This window comes from Camponotus vicinus, unplaced genomic scaffold (genome assembly GCF_025532165.1).
Source record: "Camponotus vicinus isolate PSW18456_S1 unplaced genomic scaffold, iyCamVici1.0 SCAF_4, whole genome shotgun sequence".
In the NCBI taxonomy this organism is placed as follows: Eukaryota; Metazoa; Arthropoda; class Insecta; order Hymenoptera; family Formicidae; genus Camponotus; species Camponotus vicinus.
The window spans coordinates 22,594,924-22,618,163 of NW_028141976.1; the positions used below are offsets into that span (position 1 = coordinate 22,594,924).

A 23,240-nucleotide genomic window follows, 5' to 3' on the forward strand; every position below is an offset into this window, starting at 1 on the left:
CATCTTTTTACTCCGTATAAACTGACCGAGGACTAGCTAAATAGCTGGCAACGTGTAAAAAATTAAACCATTTTTAAAATGAGACAACAACATAGAAAGTGTAGGAGGTCGTTACCGCTTAGTCGAGAAAAATATACTTATCAAGTTGTAATACGAAAATGCGAAGAAAATAAGAGAATGTCTTTTAAAATATAGATATAAAACGTGAAAAATTATATAAGACTAAATATTAAAATCTTGAATAATAATCAAGAGTTTTTTATTTAACAATATAACACGCGCGCGTATTTTATTGTTATCATAAAATAAAATTTTTGATACGAGACGCAAATAACTAATTTCAAAAAACATAAAATTAATCTTATTTCTTATCCGTTCCGTTTTGCAAAAAATCAATAATCTCTCCTCTTTATTATAAAAAAACTGAATATTCGTAAAATTCTAATCACGGTGATATATCACGCAATTAGAAGTGTGCTCCTGCGTTCTTATGATTATTAATGAGCAACGGCATAAATCTGTATATATGATGTTGAATATACAACGCGAGCTTTAACATTCACGCCAGAATATATTATACTTAAACCGTAGTACGACGCGTGCTCTTTCAAGAAACGCGCTCCAGGATTAACGGTGCACACAAGTAGCAAAGTATACGCGAGGATATGTAGATAGCTTTCGTTAACCTGATACTCTCATCTTGAGAAATCAAATTGTATAATTATGTGCTAATTTGTTATTGTAATCCTGTAAATTATTATATTAATTCTATAAATTTGTTGTCTTTATTAATTAACAGGAAATTGATATTAAAAAATTAAGAAAAATAATTTAACTATACATTAGCATCTCTACTTCCGAAAAAGACGTATAGCAAACTATAAATAAAAACAAATATACCAAAATTAATAAATATTCATAAAGCTATCGTAAAAAATTTTTTAAATTGTTATAAATGCAATACTATAAAGAATACTATAAAGGAATAAAGTGATTAAAAATAGGAAAGAAGAAAGAAAAAAATGATCATATTAATTTAATATCAAATTATTTTTAAAATTTAGAATTAATTGCTATCAAAATTAAAAAATAATTTGAAACATTCCAACGTTTATTTTTCGCTGAAAGAATAAATTATACTACCGCAAAGATAAAAATTAGACAATAATTTTCTAAATAACAAATATTATGTAAATAAGTATTATATAACTTACTTACTTTATAGTTGCTTCTCAAAGCCTCCCTTCTTTCTCTTTTGTTCTTCGCTACTCTGCATTTATCATTAGAATACGACGACCGCTCGGCTTTACATACACTTGAAATTAATTGTGATCGTAAGCAATAGGTATTTTTGCATTAGATATTTTTATTTTATTTTTTATCTTTAGGTTTTTAATATTTGTTGTACTTTGAAAAATAATATAATACAGAATTTTTATATTTTAATATATGTAGCACGAAATTATTACATGTGGTTATTATTATTATTTCCACAGTAAAATCCGAAAAAAAGAGAGCATTGCATGTTTCATGCGTCATAGAATATGGCATTAATTTTAATTTTAACTCAAATATATTTTCTAAAACGTATATATTCACTTATGTTGTAATGAGAGATATTAAAATTATTGTAAAATATATCTATTTGTTAGCAAGCATTGTACGAATTCGATCCCGTGATTTTCCAGTGTCAAACAAATTATAGTTTTATATAACTATGATTTTCGAAGTCTCCCGTTACAATAGAGTAAAAGAAAATGCGTGTCGCACGACCATCAAGAGTTGTAAAATACCGAGCAATCGTTTGTTCTGATTAGTAAGCACGATTTTAATTAACCGTGCTTTTGCAAGTGAATATCATAAAAAAGAGGCAAAAGACCAATAAAAGAGAAAAAGTAGGTCAGAAAAGCAAGCGATAATAAAGCAATCAATGAATAATTCATAATTTCATTAATTTATTATTTATAAAATTAATTGCTCAATTTATTTTTGCGATAGCATAATTTAATTTTGTAGATGCAAGCATTATTCTTTTAAACTCATTTTACAAGCAATAAATTCAAAATCAAGATATTTTTATAGAATTAAGTGTAGAATTAATTTAATATTTATAAAATATATAATTGAATATTTGAAATGATATTATAATTAATAATATTTAAATTAATATTATTAATTACTTTATTATTTCCTTTAGTTACTTTTATTTTATATAGCTATATGATTCTGCGTATATACTTTTGTAGTGTCTTTGAGCAATTAATCAATAATTAACATATTTTTTGTTTATAATTTGCTATAAATGTTTTTCGGAAGTGAAATTGCTAGTATAATGTTAAATTAATCTCACCTTTATATTTATTTTTTGTTAATTGATAGGAGTAATAAATTCGCGATTAAAAAAAAACAAATGAACAATAAGTTAATATTTAATTATGGCATATTCGAATTTTCTTGAGGTGGGAATATCAAGTTGACGGAACTACGCGAAAAATAAAATCTTTTTCGTTGTTACGCATTTGATGTGTTGTGATGTAAGTAAATTCACATTTTTTTTTCTTTAAGGACTTCCACTCTCTTGCGCGCAGTAATCCTTTACAGCAACTAAAATAGCGCATCTGTACGTTGGTTTAACCAAAAGCGATAACGACTATAACAGCAACATCGACGGCAACGACTACGGTTTCTCGCGCGCATCTTTTCCGATCTTGCATAACGAGACACGATGGTCGTAAACAAACTTTACTAAACCGAAACGATCGCGGGGAAAAGCCGGGAAAACGGTTTATATCTCGGGCTTAAACGTGAAGTTACGTCATCGAGTGCATTGACGTAAGCTACGAAAACTTCCATCGTGTTTTCCGATGCGCGAGAAACTGTGAAGAAGAAAGACTGCGCGAAGCTTAGTGCCTTCCTTCATCTCCAAACGGTTCCATAAATGCGATTACAGAAATGGAGAATAGATAAACTATTAAATAATAAGCTCGTAAAGATTATATACAACCAAAAAGAATCATGGAATAATATGCAGGATATTCCAAAAAGAAAGCTTGAATAATACTTTAGAGATAAATTTCACCACAAAAAATCCAAATCAATATTTTATTAACGAAAATATCGAAATAATAACTTTTCAAACAAAAAGCATCAAGAGAGAGGAAATTTTTGCAGATAAAACCTGCAGTGAAAAATTTTTAACTAAAATATCTAATATTAAAATTTTTGCAGATCGGTAAGTGATTCTTGTCTCGATATTTTTATTAAAGAAAAATCAATTCTTTAAATTCGAAAAATCTATTCTCGAAGATATGACTCGCGTGTTTTCGTACCGCTCTGTATATTCAACGCACGTGCCGTCGATATCTCTTTACAGTGTACTCGAAGGTCCGGATGAACTCGAAGTCGACACCTATGACACGCGATGCAACTGCGGTAACACGATAAAACGTAGCTATAAGCCGCAACCTGGCGCTATGGAGCTGTTGGAATGTGCCCTGAAACCGCCCGATCGTTAGCATTTTCATCCCACATCCGGTGAAGTCCTGCTATATATATTTTTTACTGTCGACCATTGTCAGCATTCGCGATTCAAGTTAACTGCCGAACGTTCGGAAGATCGTTTGAGATAACTGTAAAAAAAATTGACGCGTTTGAGCTTGCAAAGCACAATAGCGCAATATTTAATCGGATTATTCGTGCAGCTCTCTCAGGATTAGGGAATGAATGGGAAGAGTCAAGTGTTATCTCATGGAACAACACCGCATAATACGAGAGAGATGCAATTGTCTTTGAGACGAAATATAATACACAAATACGTGCAAAATGAGATTTTGCTCGTCATTTCGTAACATGATTTACATTGTAAGTCTTATAGAAGTCGTATAGGTAAAAACAAAATTTTTTAAATATATATATATATATATATATATATATATATGAATAAAAATTAATTTTTCTATTATTGTAATGTTTAATGATAGATATAAAAGATAAATATGTCACGAATAATTAAATCTGAAAAATAACAGAAACTTTTTTAATGTTTGATTTAACGTTTAATATATATTAATATGGATTTAATATTATTTCTTTAAATTTAGTTAAGTAAATTTTTTAGAATTTTTTATTGTCTCTTGTCGGAAGGAATAAAAGGACAGAACTTGTAACATTTTCACGTCTTTTAATATGCTGCGCTCCTTAACAAGGAACTCATTGCGAGAATCAGAAAGGCAGCAGTATATACATAATTCTCGTAATTTTTTATTACATTTTATATCATTTCACAACATCGCCTACGCGCTATATTTTACATCTATCAGTAAAAACATTATAATATAAAGATAACTCTGTGCCTTAAATTAAACGTTGAAACGTTTTAACTTCTAACTGACAATGCAGTGTCAGCACCAACAGTTTCCTCATAATTTTATAAAATAAGCTAAAAAGCTGATATTTTTTCTTATGTATTACACAATTTCTTGTAATTATTGTTAAACATAAATAACGAAGTGGGAATTTTTCGATAAAATACTTCATTTTTAATTAAAGAAAAAAGCTAAAAAATTTAACAGGTTGCATCATGTCAGTTAAAAGGAAAAACGAAAATGTTATCTAAGATTTAATCGGATGAAATGTTATCGATGGCGATATTATTGAGCAATCGTTGTCGCTATTGAGCTTATACAACGCGAGCGAATGTAGGTACATCCTTGTACCTACAAATCTCGGGACATTTCGCCTCATAATTGCCCTGCAGTTTCATAAAGTAAAACAAATAACGGTGCTATTAATGTAAAAATATTATAATATCACGAAACGATTTCATTATATTGTTAAACGAAACGCGTACATTACGTCTTAGATGCTACCATATCGCCATAAATATCGTCGATCTACTTGACTTGTACAGAACACGTTTTAATAATAAGATATTATTTGTCATTCTCTTTCATATATTTGCCATCTTTGATTATATATGTATCCAAAATTCTCTGTATATTCTAATCTATAAATTTTTTAGACAATTTAAACTCGATTTGCGTGTAACCATTTAGTCTAATTAAATCTCGAATTATATATAAAATTCGATTAAAATAAATTTCTTGAAATTTTTTGTTTTCTATTTTCTATAAAGTTAATTATAAAATTCCCTTGTAAAGTTTTTTATATAAAAAATTATCAATGATACTACGATTTTTTATTGTTAAAGAAAAATCGATTTAATCGATATTGGTCAAAAAACACGTCCAAATAAAAGAAACTATAATCTACGACATCTTTTATATATATATATAAAATAATTCGCATCCTTCTATGCAATCAGGGCGATACGGCATGACGATAGTTTACGCTATTTGTTTATTTTACGTTCGGGGCGCTATGTCGGCGTCAAGCGAAGTATCGATTTTGGAGTTAAACGCCACCCTCTCTTAAGCCCCAGACAGCTAACGAGGTACGCTCACTTAAGATCTCCCGCCCGCGTTTTCCCGCTCCTCATGCACGAGTACGTGCCGCGAAACTCACGAGAAGATATTTATTCCGCGATCCCGTATGGCACAGTCTCTGATGACTTTGGGGAATCGTGAGTAGAAGTAACAAGAGTTTCCGCGGTTGGTTTCGCCTGTGGAATCGATGAACCGGAAGGTTCGATAAGTAGCGCGAATCGCGGTTACTCGATCTGGCATCTGCTCTCTCGAGCATACTGGAGCACTTTGTCTTAATACAGTTTCATCATTGTTCCCGAAGAGTAAAAAAATCAAGTATCTTTGAAAGATCAAAGATAGAATCAATTCTACGCAAATGCGTATGCAGATAATTAAAAATAGTTTCTACTATGATTAATGAATATCAATTAGTAAAGAAAATATTAAGCGATTTACATAATAAATATTATGAGAGTTAAATGAAGTTGACAGAGAAAATTATAGATCTACACGCGATACGCTGCATCGCTTTGAAATAATAAAGATAAGATAGAAGATAAAGTATAAATATTATTCGTTGACTCACGTGAAACACTTGGAATCTATCGACTACATTAAATGGTGTGAGCACTGACAATAGCCAGAGGCCTAACTCTACTCTGGATTCTTCGATGTGTTGAGTGTCAAGACGAACGTAAATGACGGCGAAATCTCGATTCAACGAGACTCTCGATGGACCTTTTGTCAGTTAGCGTTCTTCATCATCTTGAGCGGATCCCGCATGTAACGAGCGAATACTTCCTTCTTGAACGTCTCAAACTGCTTCCTGTTGGCACTGTTCTGACGCTCGCGCCAGGCGGGCCTGCTCTTTCTAGTCTGCAGTCCCCAGTGCCCCGTAAATACAGGCGATAGCACTTTGAACTGATAACCCGTCACGTACATCTCGTAAACCTGCAAGAAAAACGAGCGACTGGTGTTACACGAGACAAATGTGCCCCCTGAAATGGAATTAAAATCGAAAATTGAAATAAATTGGAAACTGAGTCGAGCGCGGTTCAATCGATCGATTGTATTCCCCTATTCCGCGATCGATATTAATTGGTTTAATCTAACCCGTATTCAATTATATCTCGATCGAAATCAACAGCGGGGCAACAAGAATTTATCACAGGACCGCGAAAATGGCGAGAATCGTTCGCGGACCATTTTCCACGGCGAGATTCGCGAGTGCTGGCAGGGAGATATAACACGTACAAATCTGTGCAGAGACCGATCTGCGGTAACCGCGGGCGGGTGAGACGAGCGGCGCAACGGAGCGCACCTAGATTCTTTACGAGCCCGCTTCGAAGCTCGGGGAGTTTCTGATTCGAAACCACGGTGAGCGGAGATTCTGGCTGCCGCGTCGCGACGTAATAAATGCGGGCGTCTGCGTAAGCCTCCATGCATTTATTGTATTTGTATGTATGTACGTGCAAGCGAGCATGCCTGTCATTTCTACGGAATAAGATCCGGTCGAGGAAATGACATTACATTCTTCTAGGTCGGCGCGCAAATGGAAATTTTTAATACGAGCGCGTATCGCAATGTACTTTGTCGTAAATATATGCGAAAATACCTAGTAACGTATCGTAATTGTCTTTTATTTAATAATGGAGCTCTACATTTGTCGAAGATCGTCTTTACGATTTTTCCTTTTCTAACGATAAAACTGTTACATATAATATTTAATAGAATTTTCGTTTGAAGTTTATAAAAATCGTAATATTTAAGTGCAATTAAATCTTGGCAGAAATTACTCTGAAGACCTATATAAATCGTATCGTTAGTTATGTACACTGAAAAAGTAATAGAATCTTGGCACGGTATAGTGACAGAATTGTATCGAAAATTGCGCCCAAATAGACATCAGAGATCAACGGACGTTATAACCGGCAAACGCATTTGTACACCGTATTTGTATGACGTTGCGACATTTCCGGATGAGAGCGTGCTCCTCGCCAACTTTCGAACGTGCGTCCCATTTCGGCGGAAGTAGCTTTCAGAACATGGCGCAGATATTCGTTCGGATAGTGACGTCTTCGCGGGAAGTCCCGTGTTTCCGACAGCGTAAGCAGGGCGACAGCAAGGAGAAAAGCGGATGGCGTCGTAATCTCGCCCTCGGTTTGCCAGGCGGGACAAGCCAGACAGACCTAACGGACGAGATCCGGTACGCCCGTTCTCCTCCAGTCTGAATGCCTCTTCGTGAATAATCGCACGTAACAATATACGGCGACAATATTCGCGACAGCTCTGTATGTGTGTGTGTATATGTAGCCAACTTTGTCTATAATGATTTACTTCATATGAAGTCAATCTGTTCCGATATGCATAATGGCACACTTCATTTTCCAAAGCTTGAATGCAAATATCTCCTATGAGCTTGCTTTGCTTTTCTATTTTATTTATAAATTATCACTTTATATAAATTATACTATTTATTATAACGTGATATAAATTGATTATTTAAAATTCTATTCTATGAAAATGTAGAAATTATTTGCATATATACTTCTTATACATTTATAGAGAGAGAAAGAATTTTGGGGACCACATATTCATATTCATATCATTACTCATCATAAATACACGATGGGATCATGAAGATGTATCATGCAGATCCAAAAACGCAGAATGCAAAGCCATCTTGATGCAGCCACAGCTCCTCATCGAATTAGAAACGAGATAATGGATCAAAATTAGCACATGAAGTGAATGATAAATGATGATCTTAATTATGGAATGGGTTGAGCGGGAATATTGTTAGTTAATGCGACGAAGAGTGGTAACCTATGGGGACAGCAGTATGCACGCGAATTATATCATCGGAGGAAATTGATAGACAGAATCTAATCTACCACGTTCTAGATCTTGGAGATGTAGACCTCGTGAATAATTATACATAACGATGATGCGACATGCGTGTGACAGGCGTCGCGACGTCCTGGGATTGTCTCCGCAATACATGTCGCAATGGATGCACACAATTCGTCACGTTATTATAGTGTGCTGACACTGCCAAAATATATATCGCGATTGACGGGACAAGCTCGCATTCATAACTCGTGTCGATTCTCTTCCTCAGACTGGGTTTCGTCCCATACAATTGCTTTGAAAGCATATAACGCGTGGCACGGCACTTACGCAACATAACGAAGTTACATCACAAATCTTGATTCAGATTGTATTTTTTTCAGCTACGAAAAAAATCTTAATCTTTAAAATATGATCATGAAAAATAATTTGACATTTATACTCCCTACACATAAGAATGACATAAGTTTAACGAGTATGGAAATCAAGATACGATGGAAAATGCAACAACGACGGGAAGGAGAGCTTTAAATTAAAAAAAAAATTCGCGTAATTGTAGTTTCATGTATTTAAGAATCAAATTCGGACAAGAAATGACATAAATCTGATCTCTGGGGACAGAGACTGTTTTCCGACAGTTCAACACGTATATATGACATTCTCGCACAGATTATATGACTAACAAGCTTGCGCTGGCGCAAGCGGACACCGTGCATAATTATCTGTCTTAATTGGATAGATAATAAATTCCTTTCAGTTTCGCGCGCGGATCTTACATCCTTGCGGCTAAAGTGCGCCTCTCGCGCGCAAACCTCTTGGTTACGGAAAGAGGACGACCGACTGTTTGCCGAGGGTTTCTCGGGGAACAGATTGCATTAAACAACACGGCGGGCTGACGTATCTTCTTAATTAACAAACCTCGCGGTCTCACATTCGTTACAGACTCGCGGGCGTAATGATGTTTGCTGAACTTACACGTGCCCTGATGCTGCTTGCGAATGCACACCATTGCACGGCCTGTTTGTACGCGAAACTTTCGTCATCGCGACGATTATTGGATAATGCATATATACCACGGCTACTGCGGCATTAATGCATACTATACATATATATATATGCACGCGATATGCACAGCTATAAAACAAGCAGGAGGCAACGCGGGGGACGTGCTCCTGCCATAAAACTTGCCCCTTTGAAATTCCGACGCGGCCTCTCGAACTACCATATGCAACATCGACAACTGTCAACAGCTAGAGTAGAGAATATTCCGCGCAAACCGTGACGCACAATAACGCATAATGCACGTCAAAGCTCCCGAGAACGCGAAACGGTCCGTTGAAACTTTTGCGCGACGGGATGAACAATTTGCGAAACTCGACAGGATCTCTCTCCCTTCCGGCAGGGCTCAAAGGACTCAAAGAGCGGTCACGATGGCGCCGTACGCGTGTGCGAGTGCGAGTAAAAAATAAATGAATGAGAGAATGTACGGAGAAGGGCGGAAAAGAGGATATGTATGCAAAGCATGCAATATATTATTTACATAATTCTATCTTCTATGCGCTCTATAATGGCTCTTTTAACGAGCACGAGCGTTTAGATTCTTCTTTCTCAAAATATCATTTCTACAAATATTATATATTCTTTATTGAAATTAATAAAGAGAGATATAAAATATTCAAACATACTACTGTTTCCCCAAAGAAGGATTAATAATTTCACTATTTAGAAAAAAATAGCACTTGTTCCGGCGTGTTTTTTTACATTTTTATAACGAACGCAGTGAAAAAAATCATTCTTTCGAGAGATCTAGCTCGTTCTACATCCGCCAGAGATAATACAACAACACTTGCCGCTTATAAGGGAGATAAGGTAATCGTTTGCGGCTTTCGAATGGTAATGCATAATATTGCAGTGGGTCACCAGAGAGCGGCGGTTTTGTATTTGCATTAGTCACAATTGTACATGTTCGTGTATGCATCTGTATAGCGTATCACATAATCGGACCACATAGTTGTAAGTACGTGCGGCTGCATGGAGAGAACGCGTATTATAGCTATTATATTTTATAAGCGCGACCAGAGTAAAATATGATATCCCTCTACCAGGGATGTGCAATAAATTCTAAAATAAGAAACTTTTGCACGTCTCATCGTAAAAATAAGAATGATAATAAAACAGCAAACATAATATTCTACGAAAAATATAATCTCCAGAGAGTATAGCGGTTGTTGTGCGTTGCTATATCGATTAATAAACTCGCAATGCACCTCACGATTTCTATTCGACGTTTTATTTATTCTGTTCGGGGCATTTCTGTGCTCCGGATATCCAAAAAGGAAAAGGTGCTTAAACGTGTTCGTGTAGCCGCATGTTTTACAAACACACAGCGGCGGAGTTAAAATTTTACAACTAGCGGAAACGTGGACGCGGTGCAACTCGCTCCGCACGCTCGCTCGCAAAAATGGAATTGCATGTCGCGCGGAAGATAAGCTTACGGTTCTAGTACCTGGGGGAAATGCGCCCGGGTTAATTTCACGCTTCGGTATCGAATGGACGGTGTCACTATCATCGCCGCGGACCATTACGATCGTGACACGCCGATGCTGACAGTTTGCGCTCTTTATTTCATTCCACTGTCACGGCAACTCCCGTTCAATTTCGTTCAGAGAAGACGAAAGTACGCGACGTCGTGTGCGGTACAACAAATGTGTGTGTAATATCCAATACATTCGATTATCTTTCTTTTTACTAATCGATACGTTTCATCGTATTTGACGCGATATTGGCAAAAATTAGAATATATGATCACTTTGTACTATAATCAAATCACCTTTCGTCGAGAGACAGAACTCCCGTCTTCGATAATATAGCTTCTCCAGCTTCAAAGCTTTCAAAGATGTGCGATCTCATAATGCAGGATGCAGGACACATTGCACGTAATGCAATCGTTAACATTTCCTCATCCGATTGGGATTAAAGTATTAAATTTAATTTGTCTGCATGTTGCATGCGCACACAATGCGTTACGTGTCACAGTCTAAGCAACCGAGATGCATACTGGATTGTGCCAATGTCATGTTGTGTCATGTATTTCGCAAATTAGACGTGACGTAATTACCGTGTTGTTACATCGACTCAAATCAGCGCCGGCACAAACTACGCGACTCGATCCGAACCGTTTGCAGGAGGATCCCGTGGTATCCCGATGCTCGAAATTCAAAGACAGAGTGTCCCTTTGATATTCAAGAACCCCATAGCTCGCTGAGAATTCCTTACGTACCGACGTGTTTCGGGCGGTTCTGCAAAATCACTGCGTACCAACGGTTTAGCTTTGTTGACGCAATCTCATCGAGAAACCTGCGCCAATTTCTCTCAGTTCGCACAAGCCGCAGCAGCTCTCTTCAATTTGCCCGCGTACATGCATCTCCGGTCCGCAAAATAATCACTATAACATGTTGCTTTGTATACATTTCCTCATCGTCGCCATTTTCGACAATAAATACAAATAATATACGTTCCTGTTTATTTAAATACTTAAAATATCTAAAGTAACGTGCAATTTTTCCTTATCCATTTTATATACGTTCTACAATATGTATACCAGTCAAATTAGCACGATTACACTACAAACGATTGAGAAAAAATGTAACTGACACACAAATAGCCAATGCATAATAAATGTTAAATATCGTCACATGTTAACTTTATGAATTATATGATGCTTCTTTCACAGATTTTCTTTAAATATGCACCAATAGCAACTTGAATAGTTGGATATCTCTAGCTTTATAAGAATATATTCATAAACGCACAAAACGTTAACTAATCAATTATATTCGTCGCAAAACGATGGAAAACCACAAATGACATTTTTCGGATAATATTCAGATTATTTTTTATCGCATCAAGATGTGCGTATTTCGTCGAACGAGCGTGCAAAGAAGTGACATTTAGATGAAGACGTGCCGACGCATGCATAAGAAAAAGTGAGTGCGAGGTAAACAAGATCGTATAATTTTTTCAAATGACAGCAGAGTAATATGCCGGCTATGCGAGGGTAAGTGGCGGGCTAAATCTGATAATTGAGTTTTATGCCATCGCACGTCGACGTAAATCCCCGCGAATACGGCGCGTCCCAGCCGCCTACCGCCGTATGGCGCCTCCACTTATCTTACATTCTCTGCATTAAGGGGGTACCGGCGCGACACCGCAACTTAGGATGGAATTAAAACGGCGGGGGCAAAAGAGGAACGCAAATCCTCTCGTTCGTTTCGAAGGCGCTTAAATGGAGTGAGCAGCGAAAATGGAAATCCATGTAATTTTAGATGAATTCAAATTTCGACGCTACAGAAATATTCTGGCACCGCACGTAATCGTGACGTTGGAGATATTTTTTCATTTTTCACGACATTGAAAGGAAGATTATAGAAATATTGCGCGCCTTTTTTTCTTTTTAAATACGACAAATCTTGCTACAGAAGCTTCGCGCGAGAGTCCTCGCGCGATCGATCCTCTCTACGAAAGAGAAGAGAGAAACTTGCATTATCCTGCGAGACACTTAAATTGCTGCTTGTTACACGGTGCCTGCAAGCCGCGGTCATTGATCTTCCATGAGAGAACTAGCCGCTAAATTACGGACATCCTTTGGCTCGAGTTGGATCGTTGGTTACCAACGTGCTGCACGGAATACCTGAACGCCTAATCGAAAATCACTTTCGGACCAATTCAATTATAAAACAGTTAACGGAAAAAGATTGCCGGAGAAATGCGTGGGAATAATTAAACGCATAGATGCATGGAAATAATATCGATACGCATACACACGCGGCACTATATTCGAAAATCGAATAAGATTTTTGTTGCTCCATTATCGAATTTGCATTATGAAATGCAGCCGCTACGATATATGACGCTTGATATATGCACCAATAATTCAAATTCGCATAGGTTAATTCGCTCGGCACTTTGCTTTGGATGCAAATTTAAATGCGCGTAATGCGAAATATATAAAATAAAATTTACTTATTCAATATTATTTAATCCCACATTAAACATCTAGTTATGAAATACGCAACCAATCATAATTGAACGTGCAAAAGTGCGCTACGTCAAAAATTAACAGCAAGCTATCGAACGAATTAAACTGAAATAAATTATATCAAAAGCCGAATTAAGCGTTAATGAGTCATGCGAAATAATTCGTCAACATTCATCATGTAATACTTATCATGTAATGAATATGTAAATCATATTAATGTGTGATTACCGACTTGACGAGGCTAAACTTGTAACACAATGTCCTATTTCTTCTGCAAAATCAAGATTCTTTTTTAAATTTCATAGAGACTCGCGAGGATAAATAAGAGGATTTATTTTTATTTTACTTACATATTTTCGACACTATATTTCTTATCTCACACGTTTCCAATGACTATATAATGCGCAAATCTGAACTCTATTTCGTAATTTTCGACAAACTGCAAACGATAAAAGGCGCCGCTCGCAACAAGCTCGAACAAATCGGATCGTTCTATTCGTGCCGGTTTGCCTCTGATTTACGATCCCAGCTGGCCAAATCGCTCAATCAACGTAGCAGAGTGACCGGTACGTTGAAGTGTCTAGAACGAACTATCTCGTTTCCGACTTGATTGCAATCATCTGCGAGGTGCTTGCGTGCGATACTTCGGTGCCACTTTTCTCGCGACAACAACATATCTACCCTCGAGAATCGAATGTATCGCTATTATAGATTAATCTGAAGCGATAATGAATAATGAATCAATGAGAAACAAAATGTCAGATGGCGAACAATGTTGATATCACTTGATATGTACAGCGCGAATGGAAATGCGTATCTCACGAAGCTAATAACGGCGTGGGTGGTCTTTAACCCCTGATATAACGCATATATATATAAATCAATATTCAATTTCCTAATTAATATTAACTTCGTGCAAAACTCCTCTGTTTATTATTATCATACTATTGCTTGAGAAATTAACTCTCTACTGTAATAATGATAATAATTTATCTTCTTTTTATCTGATTTTTTCCGCGATTCTCAAATTTTTTGATCCGAATTTATGACATATATTAATGACAGTGATATATCCTTTTAAACTACTGAATGTGTTCACTTTCCGTTGATTTTTACTCCTGCATTTTTATTCTTCCATCTCTCACGCCAGGCTTATCTCACTTATCGCGATGCGCCGGCCCTGGGAGCCGGGAATCAATCCGATAACGCCAGTCTGATGAGATATCAAGCCGGAACAGTTCGTACCGGCCCGATCGGCACACTCGATAAACACGACAATAAAGAATCCCTCGAGGTTCGACTACGTTGGCGTATCGAATCGGCCATGACAAGATCGATCGTCGACGCGATATATACATATATATGTCGAATCGCGAACGAGCAGCGCGTGCCGCGCATCTCGTCGGGCCCGAATTCTTTATATTGAGGTCGCGTCGATAATCGGCCAGTGCGTCGGCGAGTAATTGAAGGTTGTATCGGGAAAGAGGAAAGGGAGAGGGAGGGGACGTTAAGCCCGCTCGGCCAGACAAAGGCTATGCGATGAGAAGGGACGGGGAGGCATGGAGAATTAACGAATCGATCGGCAATTAACATGCTCATTTTGCCGGGGCAATCGAGGCGAGCCAGGGAACTGGCGTAATTGCGTCGCGATTATGGCGCATACCGCATTGTTCTCGCACATTGCATACGCAAACAACCGAAGATTAATTAACGTAAAATAAAATTTAACCGGTAGCGATGCGTCCTCGCGAGAAATGCGCATCGGCGGGAAAGGCATCTCAATTGCGATCTAAAATTCGACACCTGGCCATTCAAAACATTCCTAGACTTAATCGAAACACAACTTTGAAAACAAGATTACAAGTAACATTTAATATGTAATAAAATAAAATTCAATATGTAATAAAATAAAATTGAAAAATGTATTCGTATAAATCTCGTGATAGAAATCAAGAACGAAATAGAATAGCACAAAACAGAAATATTTTTAAAAGCGATAGAGATCAAATGGCCAACATTGTGTTTCCCCCTCAAAAAGGGTAGCTCGATCTTAATGTTATACATCTCGGAAATGAGTCTAGCAACTGGTTAAACGTGTCGCAGGGGACGAAGAGAGAAACGGACGATACTCATTCTCATTTCTCCGCAGGAGTGAATGGATGTTGCGCGACGCAAACCGCAAAGGAGATGCGAATACGTACTTCCGATGTCCGCTGGCATGTAATATCAGCCGCATGACCGCGACCACCACACCACCATCGCGACTGTTTGCAAGTCGACGACACAGTCGCGATACATATATACGTAGATTTACGCTCGTTTTATTGCCCTCGGTACTTGGCATACTTCGTTTTACGGTCGTCGCGCTCGGATTTTCGCCGTGCGATGGAATTTCGTTATTTCCGCCATGAGGTCGAAAACCACGAACATCGTACACTTCTCCCGTCGAAACAACGCGGGAGCCGCGTGCCACCCTACGAGCGTACATCCATATGCTCGGAGGTATGCAAACCCCTGAACTGCAAGCAGAAAATTTCTCTCGCCACCGCTTCGTAGCACAAATAATCTTTTAGAAGCCACTACAATTTTAATTGCGATCTTTCTCTTTCACAGTTGTACTTAAGCAACAACGAGAAGGGAGAAGAAAAGCTTACGATTAAGTTTCTGCGAAAGATAAATCGAAGCATCTATAGATATTGTTCTTCTGCTTGTTTTTCTTTCAAATTTTAGTCTCGAGATCGAAAATCCTTCCCGTTCCATCAGATATCAAAGTTTCACCCGCATGATACGTCACGAGCTGCATGACGAAGTTTCAAAGTTTAATGTTATCGACCTAAGTAATTAGCGATTCTTTCATAGTTTGGGCGAGAACGACGTGCCTGAAAAGTACATTAGCGAATGCAATTTGCAACCCGCACGATGCTGTCCCGATATGCAAACGTTCGATTATACAACCGAGGATGCATCAAGTTTAAATTGAATAATGATCGTTTCGCGAAACGAGCCTCCATCGCCCGATAACAACGCAGCAATGATAATATGTAATTCAATTAATGTCGTGGCTGTGCACGAGGGCATGCTCACTCCAATTTGCTATTCTCGAACGTACTATTCACAAACGAGCGCCCTTGGTTCGTTTTCCCCTGGCTCATGCCAGGATCTCGCTAGCATGCGTCCTTGCTAAAATTTTATCGTCGCTGTCGCTATATCCTTTTCACATAGCACGATTTGCGTTCTTAAATTAGCAAAATATTGCAGTTCGAAACGTTAATTATAAAACGCGGAAATATATGTATGTTCGTTTTTACCTGTAATATCCCAAAATGTACAAAATGTGTCTTTTCGTTAATTTATGTCGCTTATTTACATAGTAATGTAGAAACGTAATAATGGGTAGTAGTTTCCGGTTCCATCACTGCCATTTATCTCCGTTAATTCCATTAATGCGCCCCGAAAGGTATATTAATTTTCGATGAAACACTTTTTATCTCGTGACGTTGAGCTAAACTAACAGCGGGGTAAAATATCATCCTGCATTCATGCAATTATCATGGGTACATTTGGATCTAAGCCATATTTATGTTCTTTATTACTCATCCACTTTTTTATGGAGGATATCGACGGTAATTTTGTCGCGAAAGCATTTTTAATTCAAGGTGTTCTACGATATTGTTGCCAACTGATTTAATACATTTTATATAGATACACGCACAGCGCTCATCTTCTCGAATACTATTATTTTCATCCATTAACGGAAAGAATGGCGTTCATATCATCAAATCGAACCCACCCCAGATCGAACATAAACTTTCGCATTGTAAAATTTCATGTTATTTCGTGCTCGGGCGAAATTGTATTTTCGATTCCACATTGCCACTAACGTATTCGTCACGTGGCAAACGCAAACAGAAAAAAAGAGACGTATCCTAGGGAATATCGCGTACCTGGGTATTCCTCGTATATCCGTATCCCATAAACCTCTCATCGTGAGACGGTGCGATATCTTTCGCCACGTAAAACGGCTCGTAAAGGAATTCGAAATTCGTCACGTCATGACTAACGTAGACCTTACCGGTCCTTACGTTTTCATGATATTTATGGTTCGGCGACACGTCCTGTAGCCACCTGTAAAATAAAAAGTTCTCAAGCATATATATGTTGCGCAGTATTCAAATAACAGTGCTTAATTAAAACTTTATGTTATATATTTATAATATATATATAATAATTCGTAAAAAGAAAAAAGAGAGAGTCGCAATCAAGTCTAAATTACGTTCAAATAATCATATCTGAATAAGGATAAAATTAGATATATTAAAGTCGTACAGTAATGTAACTTTAAATAGGAAAATCATTATATTATTCACGTTATTATATTGATTCAATCGCAATTTAAATTTAACTAATATTTCAAATATTATAAATCGATTACATAAATGTATTTTTAAACAATGTCAATATATATATGATTATATATATATATATATATATATATATATATATGATTAATATATTATTCAGTTGATTGAAGCGAATATTATTTCAACAAATTTATACAGAGCTAATTTTTAATAAAATCACTTACCTTGTAAAGTTTGTGGCGAATTGATTATGTATAAAGACTTTTTGATGAAAAGGTCTAGCTAAACCTTTCCTCGCAAGCCTGATGAGTTCCGTCTTGTTCTGGGGGAATCTCATACGCGTATCCAACTCATATGTAGGTATTACGTAGGCGCACTTATCACAGTTGTCGCTTCTGAGGAACTCATCGAGCGCGACCGACAGATTGAAGCTCGGTATGATATCAACGTCTGTCAGAAACACATAGTCCGTCTGGCAGTTCTTGCGCGCTAAGTTACGCATATGATTCTGCGGATAAACGTTTCGTATCCGCCAATTGGTCTGCTCGCTGGATATGTGGCTCGCGAGCTCGTTCAGGGTGGCTTCCGGTTTGGCACAATCGATAATATCCGGTAGCTCAAAGACGCGCGGCTGTTTCTTAGGCGGTCGCATCCTCGGTACAGCCAGAGAGAAGATCACTCTCTCTCTGATGGACTCGTAGCATTTTCTCAGGTACACCAGGTAACGTTGCAACACCTCAAACTCTTCGTCACCGGCAGCGTAAAGCGCCACGGACATCGGTCCGGTCCAGTGCAGAGCGACCTGCACCAACGAATGTAACTTTTCCACGGAAGTCTGGGTAGCCAAACACACCCGGTAGGTCTGCGATAACTCGGTGAATTTGCTACCGACTAGCACCGAATCGAACGTCCGAAATATCCGTCGAGCGTCCCATCTACCAAGCTTGATATCCAGCTGCAGACTGTTACTGTCAGGTGACGTCGGTTGATAATCCTGCGTAATACATTCTGGCTGTTGTTCCTGCTGCTTGACGAGGGTACCGAGATTCCACTCGGTGACGGCGCTCACCTCCACGACTTTCCGTGGGATGGTCTCCGGCACACAAGTTTCCGATTGTAACAGTAAGAATGTTAGCAGCATGTTCGACAGCGCCAAGATGATCACGCTCGTCAGACTGAGATTCCATGGCCGGCATCCCAGCTGAAAACAATAAAAAAAAAAAAACAATTTTGCGCGTCATCGAAACCGATATCATTCTGGAAAATTCAGATTTCGAGATACCACAAGCATACAGGAGAATGATTTTAATTAACGATCAAGTATACGTCAATTATATTTTGAATTATATTATATTCAATTATATAATTAATATTTTGAATTATATTATATTTTATTTGGTGAACTAAGAAAAGAATAAAGTTACAAGTAATACTTATTGTATTTAAAAAAACGAAAAGATTCAAATTTTGAATTAATATATTTCGTTTGTAACATTAAGGGAACATTAATTCATTAAAATGATAGCAATGACGTGATGAATTAATTATACGATTGTATGATTACGTGACGAAGCAAAGATATGGAATAATAACAAAGTTCTATCATAATTTATCGCGATTAATTATTGTGCTCGAATTTGTAGAAGTCGCCGAAAACTTGACAAAGAAAGTAATCGTGATGCGAATATCATGTTCTCATCGTAACCTGTCCGCGTGGAACGACTTCCCTTTTCGCCGCATTTTACGTTCACCACTTATTCTTCCAGAACCGCGGGGCACAATGTGTCGCCGACTAGCGTGAATAATTTCATAGGGACACGTGAGCGGAATAAAACAGACCATGGTGAGATGAAGTCGTCGCGTAATGATGAATTTCGCATTAGTTTGCAGCGGCAGACTAACGTCTCGAAAAACATTAATCCAGATAACGCGAATCCTTCGAAAAACAATTGGAGGTACATGTAAAGCGTGTTATTTGCTTGTAACAAATAATTTGTACATAAAATATTTCATTATTCGTAAGAAAGCACAAAAATCTGCGAATTAATTTTGGTCAGGGATATTTGTCAATTGTTATTTACATTTAGATATAACGTAAAATACAAGAGAAAGCGTATTTCTTTCAACATTTTCTTATTTAGAAATTATGCAGCTCAACATTTGTAAAAATTATTAGTTTTGGATCCAAGAAAGATAGCTTCTTTGACACATAGAACATGAGACTAAAACAGACCGTAAGAAAATACATTCGATAAAATGCAGTCAAGCGCGCATGTTGTTCTACACCGTCTCTAAACGTATCAAAACGTGTAATCGGATTATACCTTTTGCGCGTATTTGTGAGAGAAGTTAAAGAAAGCGGACTGGGGAGGGAGGGATGCGTTTAAACTAGAAATACCTCGCTCCCTTCTATAAACAGGGAGATTATCCCGATGGATGTTCCAAGCGAAGAACTTATGATAACACCGCAACGGCTAGCGTTGTTTTTAAACAAACCCATGAAAGTGGTTCGGTCATCGACGAAAGCAAACTGCTGAGCAACTTACCGACAACAGCTTGTCGGCTGCAGAGCAAGAGCTACTTTGCTATCTTAATTATCAGTTTGCTGTTCGATGGAATCCGTTGCAAAAATCAATGCTTGTTTTATAACGAGATAAACGAGGGAAAAAGGGAAGCAGGTTTCGGATATCACAAACAAACAAAAAATGAAAACGAATGAGAGAAATATGTTTTTGCAAATTATTATCTTCGAATAAAATTTTTATCAAATTTAATAAATATAAAAATAATAAAAACCTTAAAATGTTAAAAATAAAAAAAATAGAAAATGCCCAAAGTTTTATGTCACGAGCACAATCGTTGAAGTTTTATGTCACGAGCACAATCGTTGAATCGATGAAATCAAAAATTTCTAATAACGCATTCTTTGTATGGCGCTCGCAAAAGAAATATTATTTATCATTTTTCTTTGAAACAGTAAAATCTCCAATATTTCGTTCCTAACTTGGTATTAAATACAATATCGAATAAAAATATTGCCCTTATTACATTATTCTTAAAATAATTAAAGGATTTTTATATCTTTCGCTTTGATAACGCTTCGCATATTTTTATTCAAATTTTATTTTTATTCAAATCTCTACGATAAATATTTAAAAAACTGACTCCGTATGTATGTATGTCTGCGCAAAAGAATATATGTGCAGTTTACTCTATATATTTACCTTCGCAGCAAAGTTTCATGAACTAAACTTTAGGGCTGAAACTTGGCGCGTCGAATTGTAGTTCGCTCAGGATGCCAAACACTCTCCCCCCCAATATTAAACCTGACAAAAAAATCGCGCAACCAATTAAATCGTGTTCAACTAACCGATAGGGGCGGGAAATCCGCCCTAATGCACCATAGGGAACAATGTGTTGCTTCGTAAATGTAAACGTCGGTCGTAAGTATTCCGCACAACAAGTTTCGTGTTGGCAAAGGGCAAAGGGTAGCTGCAGTGTCTACTAACTGTTGTGAACCTACTGAAAATTATATACATGCCGATAAGAACTTCGGCAACCCTTCCTTGCACCGTTCAACATACACCTCCCGCTTTCCATCTGGATGTTCAACCGGCGGAACTAACACCCGAGGTAAAATCTTCGCGCCCAAGGGAGATAAATCATCCTTCTCCTACTTCCATCCTCTCCTCTTCCTCCCGATTCCCGACTCACAATCTTCCTGCACAGATCGCCAGCCTCACCGACAAGCAAACCTTGGCTATTTGGATGCGCTCGCATCTCCTCGAGCGAGTATGGGAAGAAAGTCTCGAGTGGAAATGCATCTTCTCAAGGAGTCTTGACCGACTTGGGAAAGCGGATATCGGATGCATTAAGGTCACTTGTGTATGGAACGAGTAGCGCGCGTAATGTATTCCTTATGATGTTACATTCTCGCGAATTACGGCCTATATATATATATATATATATAGTATGTGTAAAACGCGCGTATGTTTATCCTAAGATGCATTTACACACCTTCCTTTTGCGCAGCAGGATATTGGACGAATGTGGTAAATGCAAATATTTGATGACTCAAAGGCACATTCGAGCGTTATGTCAATTCGATGACGATGGAAACGTAAGTAAGAGTGATATTTTCGTGACGTTCCTATTTTAGCTAAAAAGCGCAAAATTATTAATAAGAAAAAATGTTTATCGTGTATTTTAGCTCTCTAAGTTCTAGCTCATTTCCTTTCATTATTATCATAATTTTAAATTTTTGCCAAGATACTCCATATACATTTATATTTCATATAATAATTGAATAAAAATAGTTCAAATTTATACAACGTAAACTGCTAAAGAACTACTACAATTTAATTAAATAATTCAAAATGATGCTACAATAGACAGAAAATAAAATATTAACGCGAGAATCGATTGTTTAATACCGATGTAACTTTATTCGTTCTCCGTTTGTAACATACCCACAAACTAATAATGTAGGCAATTAAGTTTGACTTGCACACAAGTTTGACTTATTACACATTCCTGCGGATAATATATAAAAACGGTGGCTTTGCATGTAAGTTGCGTATAAACCATTAAACACATTTTGCGAAAAAAATAGAGAAAAAGTGCCGTTTTGTAAAATTGTTCAAAACAGCGACAGCGACGGAAAAAAAGTTTGCGAACTCCGGCGTACTATATTTTTCTTAGCGCGCGCTCCAAGAAAGACCACCATTACATATGACGATGGTACGTATAATGTAGTAACCACAATTTCGTCATAACTATTTTCTTATAATTTGTTCGATAAACGCGATTTTTCCACTACCATGTTTTCTTTCCATTTCGCTGCTTGCCGTATCATTATTGTGAAAAAGTTAGGAACGAGTACCTCGACGACGCAACCATCTTTGTTTTGCGTAAAGAGAACCGCGGAAAAATATGTTTGCATCTTCGTGTATGAAAATCTATGGAAATATCGCACGATAAAGCAAAAGTAATCTTGTAGCATGTTTTTATTAACACGATATGGTATCTTTCTTAAATCCTCTTTTAACATGTATATTTTAATCCTCATGTAAATTAATCTATAATTAATCGCAAGAGAAATATAAAATGCGATACTTGTGAAATATATTCAATAAATTGCAAACGTAAGGATTTCGTATAAAAGTTTCTTTCCTTAGAAATATTCTTCTAGAAAACAAAGTATTATTTTTTTAATGTTGCAATGATGTAATAATAAAATTACATGGTATAAACAATAATATAACAAGCAATACAGAGTATATAGAAATGAAGTAGAAAAAATGAGAGAATATAATACATGCTATGCACAATAAAGCAATTATGAGTATGAAGAGATTATTAAAAAGCTTTCATGTGCTACGTCGACAAAACTCGTGGACGTTTCTTTGTCGCATCACGTCCTTCGTTGTACACGTTAGTTGTAACCTAATGTCCACGAAAGGTCGTAGCACGTCGGTGTCGGGAGAGAACATCAGTTGCAGAGATTTTTATAACCCAGAGCGGAAACCCCGGTGTGCAACCATGCATGCCGGTGTAAAACGCGAGAAA

At 37.1% G+C, this 23,240-nt stretch overlaps 2 protein-coding genes across 4 annotated transcripts in view; both read right to left on the reverse strand.

Moving 5' to 3' along the window:
• LOC145971119 (protein O-mannosyl-transferase TMTC1-like) overlaps positions 1-6,094 on the reverse strand; it is a 230,681-nt gene extending 224,587 nt beyond the window's left edge. Inside the window, exon 1 of the mRNA XM_083098435.1 lies at positions 6,010-6,094. The gene's annotated coding sequence lies outside the window, so the exon portion shown is untranslated. The remainder of the gene's footprint in view (positions 1-6,009) is intronic.
• LOC145971123 (beta-1,4-glucuronyltransferase 1-like) overlaps positions 4,161-23,240 on the reverse strand; it is a 47,366-nt gene continuing 28,286 nt past the window's right edge. For 2 of the 3 annotated variants that reach the window (XM_083098449.1, XM_083098443.1), the window contains exons 2-4: positions 17,897-18,873; positions 17,256-17,436; positions 4,161-6,374 (exon numbers count right to left, since the gene is read on the reverse strand). In XM_083098449.1, coding sequence (XP_082954575.1) covers positions 6,168-6,374; positions 17,256-17,436; positions 17,897-18,813 — 1,305 coding nt within the window. In that variant the 5' untranslated portion in view covers positions 18,814-18,873 and the 3' untranslated portion in view covers positions 4,161-6,167. Of the gene's footprint in view, positions 6,375-17,255; positions 17,437-17,896; positions 18,874-23,240 lie in introns of those variants that run through there. The other variant, XM_083098445.1, reaches the window with a different exon arrangement.